At 35.2% G+C, this 19,990-nt stretch overlaps 1 protein-coding gene and 1 long non-coding RNA gene across 5 annotated transcripts in view; one reads left to right on the forward strand and one right to left on the reverse strand.

The window, feature by feature from the left end:
* Positions 1-19,990, forward strand: part of LOC123563259 (uncharacterized) — a 49,468-nt gene that overhangs the window by 9,841 nt on the left and 19,637 nt on the right. Inside the window, exon 1 of one of the 3 annotated variants that reach the window (XM_045355958.2) lies at positions 15,088-15,225. The exons of 1 other annotated variant lie outside the window; for it this stretch is intronic. In XM_045355958.2, the coding sequence (XP_045211893.2) occupies positions 15,223-15,225 (3 nt within the window). In that variant the 5' untranslated portion in view covers positions 15,088-15,222. Of the gene's footprint in view, positions 1-15,087; positions 15,597-19,990 lie in introns of those variants that run through there. One more of the 3 variants, XM_045355957.2, reaches the window with a different exon arrangement.
* Positions 1,773-15,027, reverse strand: LOC123563261 (uncharacterized). Of its 2 annotated transcripts, XR_006688770.2 has the most exons (4): positions 14,758-15,027; positions 7,134-7,237; positions 4,452-5,457; positions 1,773-3,966 (listed from the first exon to the last, which is right to left on the reverse strand). It is a non-coding gene; the product is annotated as an uncharacterized LOC123563261 (long non-coding RNA). The 2 variants fall into 2 exon arrangements; XR_008368441.1 differs by having other exon boundaries at positions 4,452-7,237; positions 14,758-15,026.

Here is a 19,990-nt window from a genome sequence, read left to right on the forward strand (position 1 = left end):
AAATGGGTCATCTCGGGTTAAAAACAAGGTTACTAGGTCAAATCAAAGAAAAACCTTGTGTATGCGATAGAGGCTGTATTTTTCAATTGATCTTCATGAATATTGGTCAGAATGATTGCCTTGATGAAATCTAGGCCGAGTTCGAAAATGGGTCATCTCGGGTCAAAAACTAGGTCACTAGGTCAAATCAGAGAAAAACCTTGTGTATGCGATAGAGGCGGTATTTTTCAATTGAACTTCATGAATTTTGGTCAGAATGATTACCTTGATGAAATCTAGGCCGAGTTCGAAAATGGGTCATCTGGGGTCAAAAACTAGGTCACTAGGTCAAATTAAGGAAAAACCTTGTGTATGCGATAGAGGCTGTATTTTTCAACTGATCTTCATGAAATTTAGCCAGAATAATTACCTTGATAAAATCTAGACCGAGTTCGAAAATGGGTCATCTGGGGTCAAAAACTAGGTCACTAGGTCAAATAGAAGAAAAACATTGTGTATGCAATAGAGGATGTAGTTTTCAATTGATCTTCATGACATTTGGTCAGAGTGATTGCCTTGATGAAATCTAGGTCGAGTTTGAATATGGGCTATCTGAGGTCAAAAACTAGGTCACTAGGTCAAATTAAAGAAAAATCTTGTGTATGCGATAGAGACTGTTTTTTTTCAATTGATTTTTATGAAATTTGGTCAGGATGATTGCCTTAATGAAATCTAGGTCGAATTTGAATATGGGTCATCTGAGGTCAAAAACTAGGTCACTTGGTGAAATCAAAGACAAAAATTGTGTATGTGATAGAGGCTGTATTTTTCAATTGATCTTCATGAATTTTGGTCAGAATGATTGCCTTGATAAAATCTAGGTCAAGTTTGAACATGGGTCATCTAGGGTCAAAAACTAGGCCATATCTAAGAAAATGCTTGTTTTATCGCAAGAGACCAATTTTTTGGTCCAATCTTAATGAAAATTGGTCAGAATATTTGTTTCCATGAAATCACTAGGTCAAACATGTTTTACACTGTTATGGTGTGTTTCTTAGGTGAGCGACCTAGGGCCATCTTGGCCCTCTTGTTTTTTAAAATACAGCCTTTAAATTTGGATGACATACACAGTTTTGCACACCGATCGTAAAACTGAATTTCATTGACCATGAATGTGACCTACTGACTTAATATTTCAGTATCAGTTTGACATTTGAAACATCTAGTTCATATTACTCAGGTGAGCGATCCAGGGTCATCATGACCCTCTTGATTTTTTCAGTTGTATTGTATTGACTTTTGTAATATCATTTAACCGAACGAACTGGAAGGGAAAACCTCGGTATACAGGCAAAACGTACTTTTTTAGTTCACCAAAGGAGCAGAAAGTATTGTGATCACTCACCGCCCGTGGAGTGTCCCTCGTAACACCTCTTGAAATTAAATATAGTGGAAGTTGATTTAACTAGGCATAGATGTTCTCATATGTGTTGAAAGAAATTCAGTCAATGCAGAAAGGCAAAACTTGGAAAATGTTTTTATCAAAAACAATTGGATAGGTTTTGAAATAAGCGTTAAGACTATCTTTAAATGATCCCCTGCCAATGTTTCAGCTTTCCACACACACACGCACGCACACACACTGTACCTCAGGGGATACTCTACAACAAAAATGCATCAGGTAGATTCATCAAATAATTGACCCCCAAGTCTGTGGTCACTTTTAATCGGTCACTGTTGTAATAGCGAAAACTTTAACTATATAAAAATTAAACGATTGAAATTTTCACAAATCAGGAGACTATCTTCATATGGTAATGGTCAAACATTTTAGCTCATCAGTAGTAGAAGCGTATAGCCCAGCGTCCGTTCTCCGTTGCCAACGTCTTCCCATCTGGAACTACCAGTCAGAATAACAATAAACCTGGTCTAGCATACTGCCAAGGTTCTGTATCAATTGTATTCGAATAGGTGCACTTGGTTTGTAGTATAATTGTAAGGTCCCATCCCAAGCTTTTTCAAATTTGTACACGTGGCCCCTTTTATGGACCTTTTGAGCTAAACATAGCAAAAAAAAAAGATAATCAAACGACCTCGTTTCGTAAACTGTCTGATCTTCATCCAATTGTTCTTTCACATCATACTAAAGTCTACTCCAAGTTTTGTTCTTTAAGGGGCCACTAGAATTGAAAATAAAAAAATCTCATGAACCACTTGATGGATGTAAATTAAACCTTTTTCTGTAGCATCATTGTAAAGTTCTCACTCAATTTTGTTGAAGTGGAGACACTCGACCGTTTTTGTGGACTGAAATATTTACAATTAGAAAACCATTTAAACGACTTCTTGTCATAAATCGCTTAATGCATCTTTATCAAACATTTTCTGTTGCATCATTGTACGGGCCTCGCCCAGCTGCTTTCATATAGTCGGAATTGAGTTCATTTAGGGCTGCTAGATGTAAAAAAAAACAACAAAAAACATTTAAACAATTTCTCATGAAAAGGCTTCTTGAAATTACAACCAATTTTGACCCATTTGTTAGAAACTTTAACCGACTATTAAATAAATGGCAGGTTAAAATTTGATTCAAAATGTTAGTCTTTTGGGGAAACTCTAGTATGATGTAACTAGTGTTCATAATCCTCAACTCATATATTTGTCTACGGAGTCTACTAAAATGTCGAAACGTACCCCGTAAAGTTAATCGACCGTTATCTTATAAGGTGGGCTAAAACTAAAACTACTCAAGAAGTGCTTGACTGATCTTCATAAAACCTGATCTATAGCATTCTTATGAAGTTCTCCGTCAAATGATTTCAAATGAAGACACTTAGTTACAAGAGCTAAAACAAATACATCTTTAAGTGCCTTTCCTTTTGAACTGCTCGGTGGATCTTCAGGAAACGTGGCCTGTAGCCTCCTAATATTGCCCTTTCTCAAACGTGTTCTGTATGCACTTGGCCTGTATTATGAGTTTTATACTAAACACATACCTTACAATAATTATTCATAATTCAATGTGTCATACATACATTTAATGTCAAGTAGTTTGATGAGCAACACAGGGCAACCTTGGTCGTGATCTTTTAAACCATATTTCAGTTCCAGAGTAACGTAAATGTTACGGTCCCGTCAATGCTGTATTTAGTTTAAATACTGTGTCTGCCTGATAACCTGTGGCATGTTTCTACAATTTTTAATTTTTTTTGGCTCCCCGAACTTTATTTAGGGTAGGCTATTAGTATAGGTTTGGGTTGAAGGGTGCTCAATCAACTTTGTCTTATCATCGTAATAAAAAAAACCTTCCCAGTTTTGTTCAAATGGGGGCACTTGGTCCCTTCGAGTGGTCATTAGATTCTACACTAGAAAAACCAACCATTTCTTGTCATTATAAAGTCCTCTATTTATGATGTTCAAATTGGGGCACTCAGCCCATTTTAGGAAACTAAGGCTAAAAAAATGGATTAAAACGATATACCATGAGTTATGGATCTTCTCGAACTTGAACTATAATATTCTTATAAAGTTCTCTCTTGTTATTTTTTCAAATGGTTGCGTTACGCCTCCTAACAGTGCAGTGGCCACCAAACCTAACACATAAAAATCTGTATAATTATAAACAACATCTCATGAACCAGGCGAGTCTGTAGCATCATCTCTCTGTAGCATCCTATAGCATCTCTGTCAAATGATTGCCCTTGGCCACTTTTTATGGCTCCTATAGCTAAATGATGAACAATCTTGAAATGACTTCTTCTTAAGAACGAGGTGGTTGATCTTCATCAAGCTGGGTTTGTAGCATCCTTATAAGGTCCTCTCAAAAACTTATTCAAATGGTTCCGATTCGTCTGAGGTAAAAGTAGAAAACAATTCGAATGTCTTCTTCTCACAAACCAGATGATGGATCTTCACCAAGCTTGGTTTGTATCATAACAAGACTTTGTTCAAATTGTCCTGCTTGACCCCTTTTGGGGGTCGCCAGAACTGAAGATAGAAGTTGCATTCTGGTATTGGTTTTGGGCCTCTAGAACTAAAATAAAACCTGAAAACGACTTCTCCCCATGAACCACCGAATGGATGTACACAAAATTTGGTCTGACAGACTGTAGTATCCTTTTCAGATTTATTCAAATCGTTTAGCTTGATCTAACTGCCGGAGCTAAAATTGACTTCTTTAATGAACTGCTCAATTATCTATTTATTAATCCTTTCTTAAGGTGTCGCTTTGAAAGAAGTCATCGAATGCAGTAAACTTATATACTTTTACACAAACAAACTGATAAATATAAGAATTATTTTGGCATCTGAGGCAAGATTGTGTCGTTAAAAAGATACCAAAGCATTTGACAACACATCTCTATGTTAAAGACTCGGTTATTCGCAAAATATAAACAGTGGAAACTGCTAGAAGCATAAAAACTATAATGTTACAGGCAATTACGTCCTAAAATCATGGAAATAATACTCACAATTCTGGTGTTTACGATACAGCATTGTTCACATTCCGCTGCTTACATAGCGAACTTCTCGCTGCTTAGTATCGACATTTACACCACAGACATATCGATCTGCCGCCTCTCTATCTTTATTACTAACTCACGTTTATAAATTATGGAAGAGATTCTGTGCTGTAAAGGTATATCACTTCGATCATTTAAAGCTTTGTTTTTTCAATTGTTTGTGGTAATTGGAATGGTAAATACCACTTTTACCGTTGTTGTTTGATACTCTGTGAGATAAGAGAAGTATACAGATTTTATATTTGTGTTGTTTACTACTGTTCTTCAATGCACATATTAATCATTAGCTTCATTATATGTGAGCTGAATTCCATCGAAGTTTGATGACGTGTCTTTCGTGTATGTAGTTTTTAAACAAATATTGAACAGATTTTCCTTCTTCCGTATTTCACATCTACTTTACAACATGTATTCGGTATTTTGGAGACCTCGTTGTTTACACGTTTTTTTGACATTATTTTTTATGTGTTGTGGTAAGAATCCGTGATCTTGTCGTTACAATCAAGGATCTGTTTTATCGTTACAGTCAGTCATCTTGTTGTAAGTTACATATCTTGTTACAATAAGAAAAAAACAACGTTGGGTATGAAAATCCAGATTCTGTTTGACATAGGCAGTTTGCAACGAATATTCTCGAACGTGAATATGCAACCTTGCATATATAATTTGTCTCGCTCCATTATCTTGCTGTACTGATATATTACACAGGTACATACTTGATGAAGGTATAGAAACATTCTGTTATCTGTTGTGACCTTAAAGTAGGTCGCACTGTCTTGGGATCCCACACTTCATGTAGATATTATACACATGGGTTATAAAGTCTGTACAATGATTTGTTAATGACCCGTGTAAATATGCAATGCCAAGTCCATGTAAATATGTTATTTGCTGTCGTTTTCGCATCGCTTCATTTCAATTGTTTTTTTGTTTTTTTCTGAAATAGACTAAATGACTATTGTCATTAATCAGCACGTTTGCACAAAGAGAAAGTAATGATATTGCATTTGAAACAATAATTAACTTATAACTGTACTGGAAACTTCCTCTGAAACTGTTATACTCAATATACACATATGTTACATAATATACATGTTACATAATACGTCCCGCCCGCTTAGCCCAGTAGGTAGAGCTACGGTCTACGGATCGCGGGGTCGTGAGTTCGATCCTCGGGCGGGGTGTATGTTCTCCGTGACTATTTGATAAACGACATTGTGTCTGAAATCATTAGTCCTCCACCTCTGATTCATGTGGGGAAGTTGCGGAGAACAGGTTTGTACTGGTACAGAATCCAGGAACACTGTTTAGGTTAACTGCCCGCCGTTACATGGCTGAAATACTGTTGAAAAACGGCGTTAAACCCAAAACAAACAAACATAACACGTGTATGAATGAGACAGTTAGTGTGCTCAGTTCATTTAAGTCGAGTTTGATTTTCTCTGTCATACACTTCGATTTATTCATTATATTTTCTACGGACTAATGCGTTGTTCACAATTATTTAAAATTGGTAGATTTCGATATGTTTTTGTATATTTTACAGATATAATTCATATACTATAAATTGACTTTGAAGATGGAAACAATATGTACATTTGGGTGTGTTTTTTGTTTTTAAATAAATAAAGTTGAATAACACCAACGAATTCGTATTTTTGCTATGTCAAAAATAAACTATACCTATTTAAATGGATAAAAGCAATTTGCTGGTTTCATTAGTCATACTGGTAAAGTATTCTAATACTGTGAAAAAGCAAATGAAAAGAGCAGCGAATTCATTTCGTTTGAAAGCATGCAAAGATCATTAAACAAATGTCTTTTAGAACCTTGTATCTGTTATTATTCTACAAGCTCAATATTTGCATTGTTCGTAAACAAAGGTAATTCAATGATATTTAATTGATTGACAACATTTTTTGTGGTTAGGCAGAACAGTAATTTTTCTTATTTTGTATGAACAAAGTTTCTTTTCAATTGCTAAGTAGGTCAAGGAAATAATATCGCCTATTTTTTGTTCCTAAATGAATACGCATTACAAAACACCTGCTATTCAATACTGCCTTCACGTTGTTTATCAACTTGGGATATTTAAATAAGCTGAAAAGTAATTATTCAACCTGAACTGTTAATAATTCAGACACACACCGTTTCAAATATTTGTGCAGAGTTATTTTGATTATATTGCAGTCATGACGTCTTCTTATCAGTCCGAAGGATTTAAGTATCAAATATTGTAAAACGTTAATGCAGTAAATGGCAGGTCAAATCTATAAATAGTTTCCACGTATTTATTTTCTAAAATTACAAAATGATCATAGTTACTAAAATTATAAAATTATCATAGTTACAAAACAAAGATCTAAGCTCTTTGTTTAGCGTAGCTTCTTTATTTAACTTACATTTGTAGTTTCAAATGTCTTCAGGAATAGAAACATTTTTTTTTAAGAATACGGTATTATGATATATTGTATCCATTTTTTATATAATCTTCAGATAAAATTTCGTGATGAATTGTATATTGTATCTGTTTCACGTATTAAAGAACAGAAAAAAACGAAACTTATTAACTCCGGTTACATTTTAAACATATGGTTATACAGAAACATACTTGAATATTTGCATATTTACATATCTGTTAAAACGTGACCATCTCTGGTTGCACCTTCTGTCTGCCTAATATATTCTTGTACCTTGTTTCATTTATCCACACACACAACGATCCAAGAGGTAATCTACAACGAAAAGGTCTTTTATGAACCACTTACTCAAATCATAGCAATTCAACAACAATTTACACAACACAATGCGAACAAATATCTGGTTAAAATAGTGTTAACACGGCCATGTTTTACTTATTTATTGTTTCATTCATGTCAGAATCATATGCAAGCTTACTGGTGACGGCAAAGAAATAGCAGGAAGTCCTACAAAGCCATACAATGTATTTTACATAAATTCTATAAGAAGATCCTCCGGAAGCATAGAATTCAACCAAGCAAACTCGGTTTGTAAAATCTGTTAATGTACTGAAAAGTGCAACAACTCTCACATCCTCTAGCAGTCTATAAAAAAAAAAGGTAAAGTTTCTTGTTTAACGTGGGTAGTCGACGAAAGGCCCCACCTGGAATGGACGGAACAGCTTATTTCCAGTCGAGACCACGACAGGCGTCATATTTACCTCCCCAGCAAAAGTCTAGGCCGATACTGCAGGAAACAGTACCAATTTAAGTACTGAACACTAGTCGGGATGTCAGCCGCGACTGGGAATCGAACTCGGACCTCTGGCGGCGTAGTCCAGCCTGCTAACAACTGCGCCACCGACACCCATCTATCAGTGTGCTATTCCATTATACTAAATGGTATTCATGATTTAAAAGGCAACAGGGAGTCTATATACGGGGAGTCTTTTTACGGCCGCCACACTGCACTAAAGGCCTAATTTTATGGTAGTTAATAAAATCTTTTCTGAAGATCCTTTGGAATCGTAGAATGCAGTCGTCCAAAATAATGAAAGGTTATGCAAAGTGCAAAATCCCTCACGCCCTCTAGCAGCATCGCTTTAAGCGGGATTCTGTAACACTAGTATTAGATGAACTTCTGAATTCCAAAGCTCAGAAAATAACAAATCTAAGTGCAAGTACGCGGAGTCCTTATACTGTTGTGATAGTTCATAAAATTTATCTAAGTTGCCCTTTGGAAGCATAAAATGCCCTCATGCAAAATAAAGAGAGATAATGAAAAGTGCAGCATCCCTCACGCCCTCTAGCTCCGGTCTAAATGGAATTCTATTACACTAGTATTGAATGAAATCAATGACCCCGAAGGAAATATATAATACTGGAGACATTTTACGGCCGCCGTACATAGTAGAGTATGCTCTATACTACAGTTGTTTCTCTAAGGCACCAGTATGCATCTCTGTGATACAGTTAGAAAGGAAGACGAAACCCCAGGGTATCAGGCCATTCTTAGATCGCATCTCTAATGGTTCGCATCGTGTTGTGGATTCAGGTTTTAGAATATATTTTAATGATATGTTTTTCGGCCATTGAGATTCAGCAAGGCTAAGGAGAACGTAAATAAACCCGTCTGGCTCTCAATGAATTTTCTTAAATATACATTTGTAAATATATTACTCATCGTCAGGTATACATTTTTAGCTCACCTGAGCCAAAGGCTCTGGGTGAGCATCTGTGATCGTCCGGCGTCCGTCCACACTTTCATTTAAACATCTCCTCCTAAACCACCGGTTCAATTTTGATGAAACTCCACAAGAATTGATCACTGGGTGCCCCCCTCTCAAAATTGTTCAAAGAATTGAATTCCACACAGAACTCTGGTTGCCATGGCAACCAAAAGGAAACACTTAAAAATCGTCTTGTCCTAAACCGCAAGGCGTAGAGCCTCGATATTTGGCATGTAACATCATCTAATGGTCCTCTCTGAAGATTGTTCAAATTATGCTCCTGGGATGTAAAGAGGCCCCGCCTCGGGGGCCCCACGTTTTACATAGACTTATATAGGAAAAAACTTTAAAAGTCTTCTTGTTTGAAACTGCAGGCCTAGGCTTTTGGTATTTGGTATGTTGTGTTGCCTAGTGGTCCTTTACCAAGATTATGCAAATCATACCCCCCGAGTTGAAAAGAGGCCCCACCCAGGGGGTCCCAAGCTTTACAAAGACTTAAATAGGAAAAAACTTTAAAAATATTATTGTCTGAAACTGCAAGGCCTAGGCTTTTTATATTTTGTATGTTGCATTGCCTAGTGGTTCCTACCACTATTTTTCAAATTATGCCCCTGAGTTGAAAAGAGGCCCCATCCAAGGGGTCCCAAGTTTATATAGACTTATATAGAAAAGAAAACTTGATTCTTTTTTTTAATCTTCTTTCCTGAAAGTGCAAGTCATAGGCTATTGATATCTGGTGTGTTGCATTGCCTACAAGTCCTCTAACACAAGTGTTCAAATTATGCCCCTGGAGTGAAAAGTGGGGTTCCAAGTTTACATAGACTTTTATAGGAGACAATTTTAAAAATCTTTTTGTCTGAAAGTTCAAGGCCTAGGCCTTTGGTATTTGATAATTAGCATTGCCTAGTGGATCTCGAACAAGAGTGTTCAAATTATGTCCCAGGGATGAAAAGAGGCCCCGCCCCGGGGGTAACTTGTTATATAAGTTATATAGAGAAAATACTTCAAAACTTATCATATCATATTTCCTAGACTGTTTAATTATAATTACCTGATGACCCCAAGTAATCAGGGGTCACCTGACTGTGACCTTGACCTACTGACCTACTTTCTTGTTTTTTTTTAAGATACAGCCATGAAATTTGTATGACATATGACATGTACAATTTTACACACCGATCTTAAAACGAACTTTCAGTGACCATGAATGTGACCTACTGACCTATTTTCTTAAGGTATTAGACCCCTAATGGTAATGTTTACAAAATGGCATTTGCTTGGTATATTCTTAAAGGTGACCGTGTTTCGCACTGTGTTGCAATTTTAAACAAGTTTTACCGTGCCGTTTTTTGTAAATTTTGTATAACTTATGGTATTTCCTAAAGCTCAAGTAGAGGCAAATTTCAAAGTGGCGGCCACTGCCCAAAACGTTTGCAGAGAAGTTATTATACCATTAAATTTGATAAAAGAAACATCAAATTATTGGTAAACAGTTAAAAAACACAAAAAAATCTTTTTTTTTCTAGGGTGCCTCAAGTAAACGGATTAAATGAGACATAATTCTAACTCCAACATTGAAAAATTAAGGTCGAATCCTGTGGTTCGGTTTTGAATTTTGTTTACTTCATTCAAAAATAACCTTGGGGCTGACGTAAATGCTACCTAAATTTCTTCCACAATATGTAACCTAAAGAGTGAAGGCAAAATAGAGAACTTTTACCGCATTTAACTCAATATTTTTGAAGATGTCTAACTCTACCCCTTCTGTTTCAGAGGTAAATTCACTTTGAACAGCGAAAAAAATCGCTTATCAGATTAATTTGTTGTCACTTTTGTACAATAAATCAATTAAAGGTCTGAAAAAAGTTAAAACCTACTAGAAAAAAGGAAAATAAGGGGAAAACATTGGTTTCAGTAGGGCTTGAACCTACGCCCCCATGAGAATTGCAGTAAAAGTAGGTTTATGGTAGGAATTGAATACTCTTAAAAAAAGAGGTACTCTATTACGGGTCTAATACCTTAATATTTTAGCATCAGTTTGACATTTAACATGTAGCTGATATTACTCAGGTGAGCGATCCAGGGTCATAAGGACCCTCTTGTTTCAAAATTATATCAGAATTTCAAATTGGGCAGAGCATTTTTTTTACCCAAACAAACGTGTCCCGTCCGTCCATGTTTTATCCGGTAACCTCTCGAAATGTCTTCCGAAACCTACACAGAAATAGTCTGAAACTTGCAACACATTCTAGGTTAATAAGACAAATTTTCAAACCAGGTCTAATAACTGGCGTTTATTTTGATAAAATTACTCCCTTTTCTCACACAGTTGACGTTTCCTTAAATGTTTCTGGAAATTATTGATGCATCTGATTGTTACTTTGAACAAACATTAGGGATCATAATGCAAATTATCCAATTGCGTTTTTAGCTCACCTGAGCACGAAGTGCTCAAGGTGAGCTTTTGTGATCGCCCTATGTCCGTCGTCCGTCCGTCGTCAACAGTTTGACTGTTAACACTCTAGTGGTCACAATTTTGGCCTAATCTTAATGAAACTTAGTCAGAATGTTACCCTTAATAAAATCTTGGACGAGTTTGATATTGGGGTCACAAACTAGGTCACCAGGTTAAATCAAAGGAAAAGCTTGTTAACACCCTAGAGGTCACAATTTTGGCCCAATCTTAATGACACATGGTCAGAATGTTACCCTCAATAAAATCTTGGAGGAGTTCGTTATTGGGTTATCTGGGGTCAAAAACTAGGTCACCAGCTCAAATCAAAGGAAAAACTTGTTAACACTGTAGAGGCCACATTTATGAAGTATCTTCATGAAACTTGGTCAGAATGTTAATCTTGATGCTCTCAAGGTCCATTTTGAATATGGGTCATGTATAGTCAAAAACTAGGTCACCAGGTCAAATCAAAGGAAAAGCTAGTTAACACCCTAGAGGCCACATTTATGACCAAATCTTAATGAAACTTGGTCAGAATGTTAATCTTGATGATCTATAGGTCAAGTTCAAATCTGGGTCCGGTGGGTTCAAAAACAAGGTCATTAGGTCAATTCGAAGGTAAAGCTTGTTAACACTCTTTAGGCCACATTTATGACTGTATTTTCATGAAACTTAATGAGAATGTTAATATTGATGATCTTTAGGTCAGGATCGAATCTGGTTCATGTGGGGTCAAAAACCAGGTCACCGGGTCAAATCAAAGGAAATACTATTTAACACTTTAGAGGCCACATTTATGACCATATCTTAATGAAACTTGGTCAGAATGTTAATCTTGATGATCTTTAGGTCAATAGGTCAGGTGAGCGATACAGGGCCTTCATGGATCTCTTGTTTATTTAACATTTCCTTTTGGTTGTAGAAAATGTTGCAAACTGTTTTCTCAATATATCCCTGAAATCAATAAATGGAACTTAGTAAAGCTTTGGGACAAGTATGCATGTTTACACAAAAAGTTCATAAGTCTATATTATATTTTTACAAAATTATCCATATTTAATCGTAGAAAATTAGCAAAAAATGTTGTAAGCTACACTCATTTGATGTTTTGCGTTGGAACAGGATAGCCGGGTGATAAACACGTTCATATATCAGGTCCCATAACTCTGAACCCTATTTTGAAAAAAATATGTTTCTTCTGCACTTGGGAAATGTCCCAAAATTAAAACTTCTTTCAATATTTCTGAAACATTTGCATGACGCAAAGCTTTCTGAGATCACAATGCAAGTTTACACATAACGTTCCATAACACTGCCTTTTAGCTTTGACAAAACTATAACTTTTAGGCTTAGAAAATACGACAAATTTGCAATTTTCCTTAAAGGTCCATTACTAAGGGAAAGTGAGTTGGCAATTTATTTCATAGCCAGTGCATAGACTTCTGTAAGACACCAAATAATGAAGATTGGCAGGTCAAAATTTACAGAAGGTCTTTGGAACTCAAAGAAATGTATGTGTATTATGTTGAAATTTCAATGAATCGACAGAATGACCCCCCCCCCCCCCAGGTCTTTTTAACTTTCTTCATACTTCGTAGAAAAATAATTGTACATATACTGCGATTTATTTCGAATTTCTACATACCAACTTTCATTTTCCAATAAAATGAAATAGTTTCTGTGCTTTTTAAAAGAAATTAAAATGTTCACTTTCCTTAGTATTGGACTAAAACCAACGAAATCATTGCACTTAACTTGACATTAACCTCTCAACTCATACAAGACTGATTTTTATTAACAGTATTGATTACCTGTCTGCATTTTCCGTACTTCAATATTTAAGAGAATACCATAAAAACCACTGAAGGGAGGTCGATGTTATTTGATATACATAATTAAACATATCGATAAGCGGAATGAAAAACTCAAAAGCCATAATTCTGCATGAACAGTGATCTCCCTTTTTATGCCCCCGAAGGGAGGCATATAGTTTTTGAACCGTCTGTCTGTCTGTCGGTCTGTCGGTCTGTCAGTCTGTCGGTCTGTCCGCAATTTTCGTGTCCGGTCCATATCTTTGTCATCGATGGATGGATTTTCAAATAACTTGGCATGAATGTGTACCACAGTAAGACGACGTGCAGTGCGCAAGACCCAGGTCCGTAGCTCAAAGGTCAAGGTCACACTTAGACGTTAAAGGATAGTGCATTGATGGGCGTGTCCGGTCCATATCTTTGTCATCGATGGATGGATTTTAAAATAACTTGGCGTGAATGTGTACCACAGTAAGACGATGTGCAGTGCGCAAGACCCAGGTCCGTAGCTCAAAGGTCAAGGTCACACTTAGACGTTAAAGATCATTTTTCATGATAGTGCATTGATGGGCATGTCCGGTCCATATCTTTGTCATTCATGCATGGATTTTAAAATAACTATGCATGAATGTGTGACACAGTAAGACGATGTGTCGCGCGCAAGACCCAGGTCTGTAGGTCAAAGGTCCTAAACTCTAACATCGGCCATAACTATTCATTCAAAGTGCCATCGGGGGCATGTGTCATCCTACGGAGACAGCTCTTGTTTATTCATGCTTTGTTTTTGATTTTGGTATTTAAAAGCATACCTTTGACTCCACTAAAGGAAGATAAAATTAAATGGAAATGAAAATGGAAGAAACAAAACTTAATCTGAATTAACTCCCTTTTTATACTGAATGTATTACATTTTTAACAGTTTATTTTTCAGTAGCTTTTAATCGACTGAATGGTTTTCATGTAATTTGAAACCTCCGTTATTGAACATAATAGTACTTAATTTTTTACTACCATTATATTGTCAATCAATCACGCGGTGTATTAGACGCTTTATGGGGATCTGTTTTACTTAAATCATTACTACCACACAACCCAGTGATTGAGATGAGAATCTTGTATAAAATCTCTTGACCTTAGATGCGGAAGACTATTGCTTGTTTTACGTCGTGGGATAGGCACATGTCAAAGTCTGTATCTCAAAAACACTTTCTTTTTATGTCCTTGTATTTCTCTATCACCGAAATCTTGGTATCTTTAATTCAAACTGACGTAAGCACATTAAGTACTTCCAATTGGATTTTAATTGTATCCGCAAGTATAAAGTAAAAACAGGAAACGTAGGTTAAGTTCTTATTGTTAAATCGAAAGTGACATGATCAGTACCTATTGTTTTAGGAAATAAAAAAGGTTGATCTTAAGTTTAACTAATTCACTTAAGCTACAAAAAGCTGAGAAACAATAGCATGAAGACATGAACCACTTCAAATTGTTTTCCGTTGGTTATAAATGTCTATATTTAAACTATAAATCATTTCTTATCACGTTGTGAACATGTGTTGAAAGCTCTTGATTAAGATAGGACTTGTATATACATATTTCGGCTACAAGTAAGTTAAAATTGTACTACTTTACAGTCAAAATAATCTACCTTATGTATATGGTCAAAATAATTTCAACCTACATGTTAATTAAAAACAATAAGTGAATGGATATGCGAATAAAGAAATATGAATTTAATATACATGCCACAAAATCTAAAACAGAACACTTGAACTCTTGCCAATATTTATAAATACTAACCTCGAAGCAGAAAAAAGTCCATTTTTACTGCAAATTTCCACACTTTCATTTTTTGCATATTTTCCTGTTTCAGCATTGCATTGTTGTCAAAAGTATTCTGCACATGTATAAACATATTTAAAGCAATTTAGATAAACTAATTTTGCAAATGTAACTTTTCAACGCTTGCTTGTTGAACTTCCTTTTCCAAATTTTTATCTTCTGTTCCTAGAATAGCGTATATAAATAGATTATTGACATATCAAGGTTAATTGACAAAGTATCAAAACAAGAACACTTTAAATTGTTTCATTCACTGGATTTTAATGTTAGATAAAATAACAAATCATAAATCTCTTCAGCTCAAGTGCTTTTGTATTGTTGTGTACTTTCGCTTTTGTGAATTGCGTTTTTTCCTTTTTTAATCAATAGAGCCAAGGATGTGAAAGTAATGGAAAGGAGCTGAACTTCTCGTGTCAGTGATTAATGGTAGGATAGACTTACAGAAGGGAAAGTTTTAAGTAGGAACGACAAATTTGCTGAAATGCTAGATTTAGCTGCAATTTGGTGCTATTAAGATTTATCGAGATAAAAAAGGATGAAAGTTGCATGTATCAGTAAATTCTTACGTGTTGACGACATTTTGTGTACTAGATGGCTGCTTGGCATATAGCCAGTGTTGACTTAACCTAAGCTATAGAGCATGGCGTTTTTCTGTATAAATCAAATTAGAATGATTGTGCATGCATATACACAACTGAGAGTAATGACAGAAACATTTAATACATGGAGGTCGTGGTGAAAATGTGTAAAAGTCTAAGAAACGAAAACATCGAAGTGTTATGAGTGGGAGGGGAAAGGTTATTGTTAACATTGAGATTTCCGTATCGATAGTCATCCTTCTTCATTTTTATGAGATAGTCATCCTTCTTCATTTTTATGATGTATACTGCGAATTATTTATAATTGATGTTTTGTTTTTGTTCCTAGAAATGCAGATTGATAATTAGTCATGCTTCCTGAATACTTAACCTTTATATAAATCTATTACTAAGCTTCCACGTCCTGATCAGTTCTCCAGGAAAGCTATTCAGTCTGATTCATTTTTCTGCATTTAATATCATGTATCGAAGCTCGCAACAGAGCATTTCTATATACTGCATAATGGAATTGTGACTGAAGCATACTTGCGTCCACTGTCCTTGCAACTTCATTTACATTATTCTGTGAATGTGCAACAAAAGATTTTCAGCATCTAAATAGAAAAGACAAGAAGTCGAAACAATTGAAAAAAATCGACTTATCTTTTTTCATCAAACTGTTAGGTAGCCTTTTAGCCCAACGGTCAGTTCTACAATATTAACTGAACCTTGACACAACGTATACAATATATATGACCCTAAGGTCTCAATCAATGTCGGTGATAGGCCAAAGTCAGGCTTTTAGGCCAAGAGAGAAGACCCCCAATGAAAACAAAAGTATCATATTTATCCCTGTGAACAATTTAGTACCTTCATATGTTCTCTACTTTTAATCATATATAGACAGAATATGTACCTGAACCAGTTATTATCAAAATCAGACTTGTAGAATCCATTATTTATTGTCAAAATATCTTATTTCTCAATGTTTATACTTAATCACCTTCGTTATCATATTTGATTATGGGCCAGATCGGACAAGTAGGTCTTAAGTTAAGGACCACTTATCACAAATGCCATATTTCATTACTTTACACTCTATAGTACCTTTATTGTTTTGCAAATCCTAACAATATATAGAAACAATGTTTTTACCAGTAACATTAACTAGCCGTCACATGATGATCTGGATTTAAGTATTTTGGATTTATCAACAAAATGATATTTTGTGCCGTACACAAGCAAGTATCTAGGGGAGAGATATGGGGTCATAAAGGCCCTCTTGTGTAGTATAAACATGCCAACATTGCCAGATAGTCCAGACTACATTATCTTATATATCTAACGTCGTTGGTAAACACAGCAAAATTTATGTTAGATTTTTTATGGACTTAAATTCCGCATCAAGTCTAGCTTCATAACACTCCAGATATGCTAAAATGTTTGCAACTAAATCATCCCATCTCGATTTCAAATTTGTTTTCCATGTTTTTGTTAGAACCCAGCTGTCCAAAAGCTATAACAAAAGAAGTGAAGGCTGTTGTTTATAAGACGAAACGTCTTCGAGCTGTCAGTCCCGATATCTGATGTCCGTTTTACAGTTCACACGATTTAAATGGGTCACACTTATTTTGTCCCTTATTAGCATGTTTTCGGGTAAATGCAAGTGGTCTCTTAATAGGAATGGTCTCTCAAAAATGTTTCACTGTAGTATTAAAAGCCGACGGTTAACTTAAATCAAATTATCTAAAAATGTTAATGCCCTTGTTTCAACTTGTCGACTAGAATACTATACTTACTTGACTAAATCAACTTATAAACCATGCTGTACGCACGCGTGATTACGCTGATCTTGTAGTTTTGTGGTATTTTGTTTTCAAGCCGATCCTTTCTAGTGCCAACATGTACCTTATGATTTCAATATGACCGGTGGATTTTAAAATTTATTGTTATATTCTTGCGTCCGTAAGCCATTTGGTGTGCTGTCAGTAACTGCAGTTCTAACGTCTGAGTCTGTAAACAGTTGCCATCAAATTTCACATGATGAGTGATTGACTTTAGTCAGTAGATGGCCTTTAAATGTTTTGCGGGTCAGAATGTCAAAGGTCAAGGTTATAGTGAATTTCAGAAATAGAAAAATAAGATTGTTAGGTGAAGGCCTTCGAGCTGCTTGAAATGATTGTCTGGTTAGTTGATAATTCCTTTTGTTTTAAAGCGCGTGTAAAATCAAGGTCACCGTGACATTGCGAAAGATTTCTGATTAATAATTAGATACTGCTTTAGAGTGTGGCCGTCTAACTTCATAGGATGATTATAATTTCCGACGAATTGACCATCATGGGACCACTGGGTCAATGGTCAAGGTCAAAGCCGCATAAAGGCTGCAGAACGCTTGGGCTTTGAATCATTTGGTTTACGCTTTAGGTCACAGCTTAATGAGACTGACAATTATTTTCATAGTTAACTCAAACAAGCAGTCATTTTGGACATACGTTAAAGTTTTCATAACTTTATCATTCTATAAAATATTCACATTTTTGGTCAATAATTTATGTTGTAGTCACTAATTAATTCAAATTTACATTATAGTCAAAACTTAAGTATGAAAACGTGATGGTGCATCATGTGCATTAACTTAACCAGATTTATAGATAATGAGAGTCCCCTAATGCATTTGTATATGTACAATATACTTTATTTATTACATGAGTACCTATAAATAGTAACAAATTTGTGTTGAAAATTCTCCCATTATCGCATTGCGTCATGCATTATCACATTATCATAATAAGCCCCGGGGCCATTATCGATAATGGCCCTGGCGTTAGCGCGGGAAATTAACGTCTGTAAACAGAAATGACGTCATGGCGTTTCGTGGAGGTAAAACAGCGAATATTTCCGTTTTATTTTATCATCTTGAGCGTAACATCGTGTTTTCTTCGTGAAATATCGTATTTTATCCCTAAATTATGCAATAAGCAAGAAAGTACAACTATCCAGGTATTTGATTTTTATACAGTAAATAGACTCTTATACAAATAATATAGAAACTGAAAAGCTGAAATTTGTTGTGCCAGAAGATGCAAGTACCCATAAAAATGACACAAAAAAAACCACATTTCTTACTATATTATAGGTAAACATGTAATAAACAGGTAAATACATGGGAGAGCGGTGCCTTTGAGTGATAATGGCCCTGGAAGAAGATAATAGCCCTCGGGCTAAAGCCCTCGGGCTATTATCACCTTGCCAGGGCCATTATCACTCAAAAGCACCGCTCTCCCATTTATTAACCTATACGTAATATTAAAGTAAAATACATGTATGCTTATTTCTGGCATTTGTCATGTGGAAATCTCAAGGAAACGCACCCTGCCCAATTTTAGAAAATCCATGTGAAAATAACATAAATTTAAGAAAGATGGTAGTACTTTTTACCGTGTCGGTACCATATATTACCAGAAACATTTGTAACACGAATATGGACAAAATGAAGTGTCATTAACAGTTATAAATCATTAGTAAGAATATAGTTGATTTTGTATAAATGGACATTTTTTTTTCGTATTTAAACATTTATAGCACGGACATGGACAAAATGAAGTGTCATGAATAGATATAAATCAATAGTTAGTAGATCGATATATATACCTGAACTACCAAAGTTGATACTGAGTAAACATTCAAACTAGAACATCACCTGTTATAGAACCCCAAATAATATCGTTATCGTTAAATAACAGCTGAGTTTTACGGGTTAAAATGCGGTTATCAGGATAACATTTCTTTCAACAAATAGATGAAAATTGGGTGATTTTATACTTGCTATTTGAGGTTATTCGTTTTCAACGTACTAGAAACATTGAAAGTCAAATATAAGCGTAAAAACTGTGAATTACATTCATTCAAAACAGTTTTCAGGGTACAGGGTCTGTTTTTTGAAGAAAGACCAGACATATACATCATGTCACTGAACAGTTACAACTGAATATACATTTGGAAGCTACTTTTATGTTTTTTTAACAATTACATTCTAATAGTTCAACTGGTGACGTCCAGATTTTCAATAATCTACCCCTTCTGCAAACGAGTTGTCAACAACGTACTTCTTATAAGTTCTCCAATACGTAATAAAAAGTCGTATTCCATGAAAAATGATATCTTAAGGTCTGTCTTTTTTCTACATTTCAGTATTACAGATATAAAATGTTACGTAATAAAAAGTCATATTTCATGACAAACGATATCTTAAGGTCTGTCTTTTTCCTACACTTTCAGTATTACAGATATAAAATGTTACGTAATAAAAAAGTCGTATTCCATGAAGAAAATCTTCTGGAGATCTGTATCTCCCCTGCTTCTTTCGTATTACAGATTTCCAATTAGATAATTTAATCAAACACACTAACTAGAGGTTTCGGGTTCCCTGCCGCAGTGGCGGAACAATACAGTATTTCAAAGTACGTTTCAAAAAATGAATTTTTATGTTGCTGAAATTTCAATAAGAGCAATGATATCGTGTTGTTAAAAACTTGTTTTCTTTCTTCGCTCAAAAATGTGTATGAAATGATAAACAAACAGCGCAACGCCAGGAGAAAGAGGTGAGAGATATA

This window comes from Mercenaria mercenaria, chromosome 2 (genome assembly GCF_021730395.1).
Source record: "Mercenaria mercenaria strain notata chromosome 2, MADL_Memer_1, whole genome shotgun sequence".
NCBI lineage: Eukaryota > Metazoa > Mollusca > Bivalvia > Venerida > Veneridae > Mercenaria > Mercenaria mercenaria.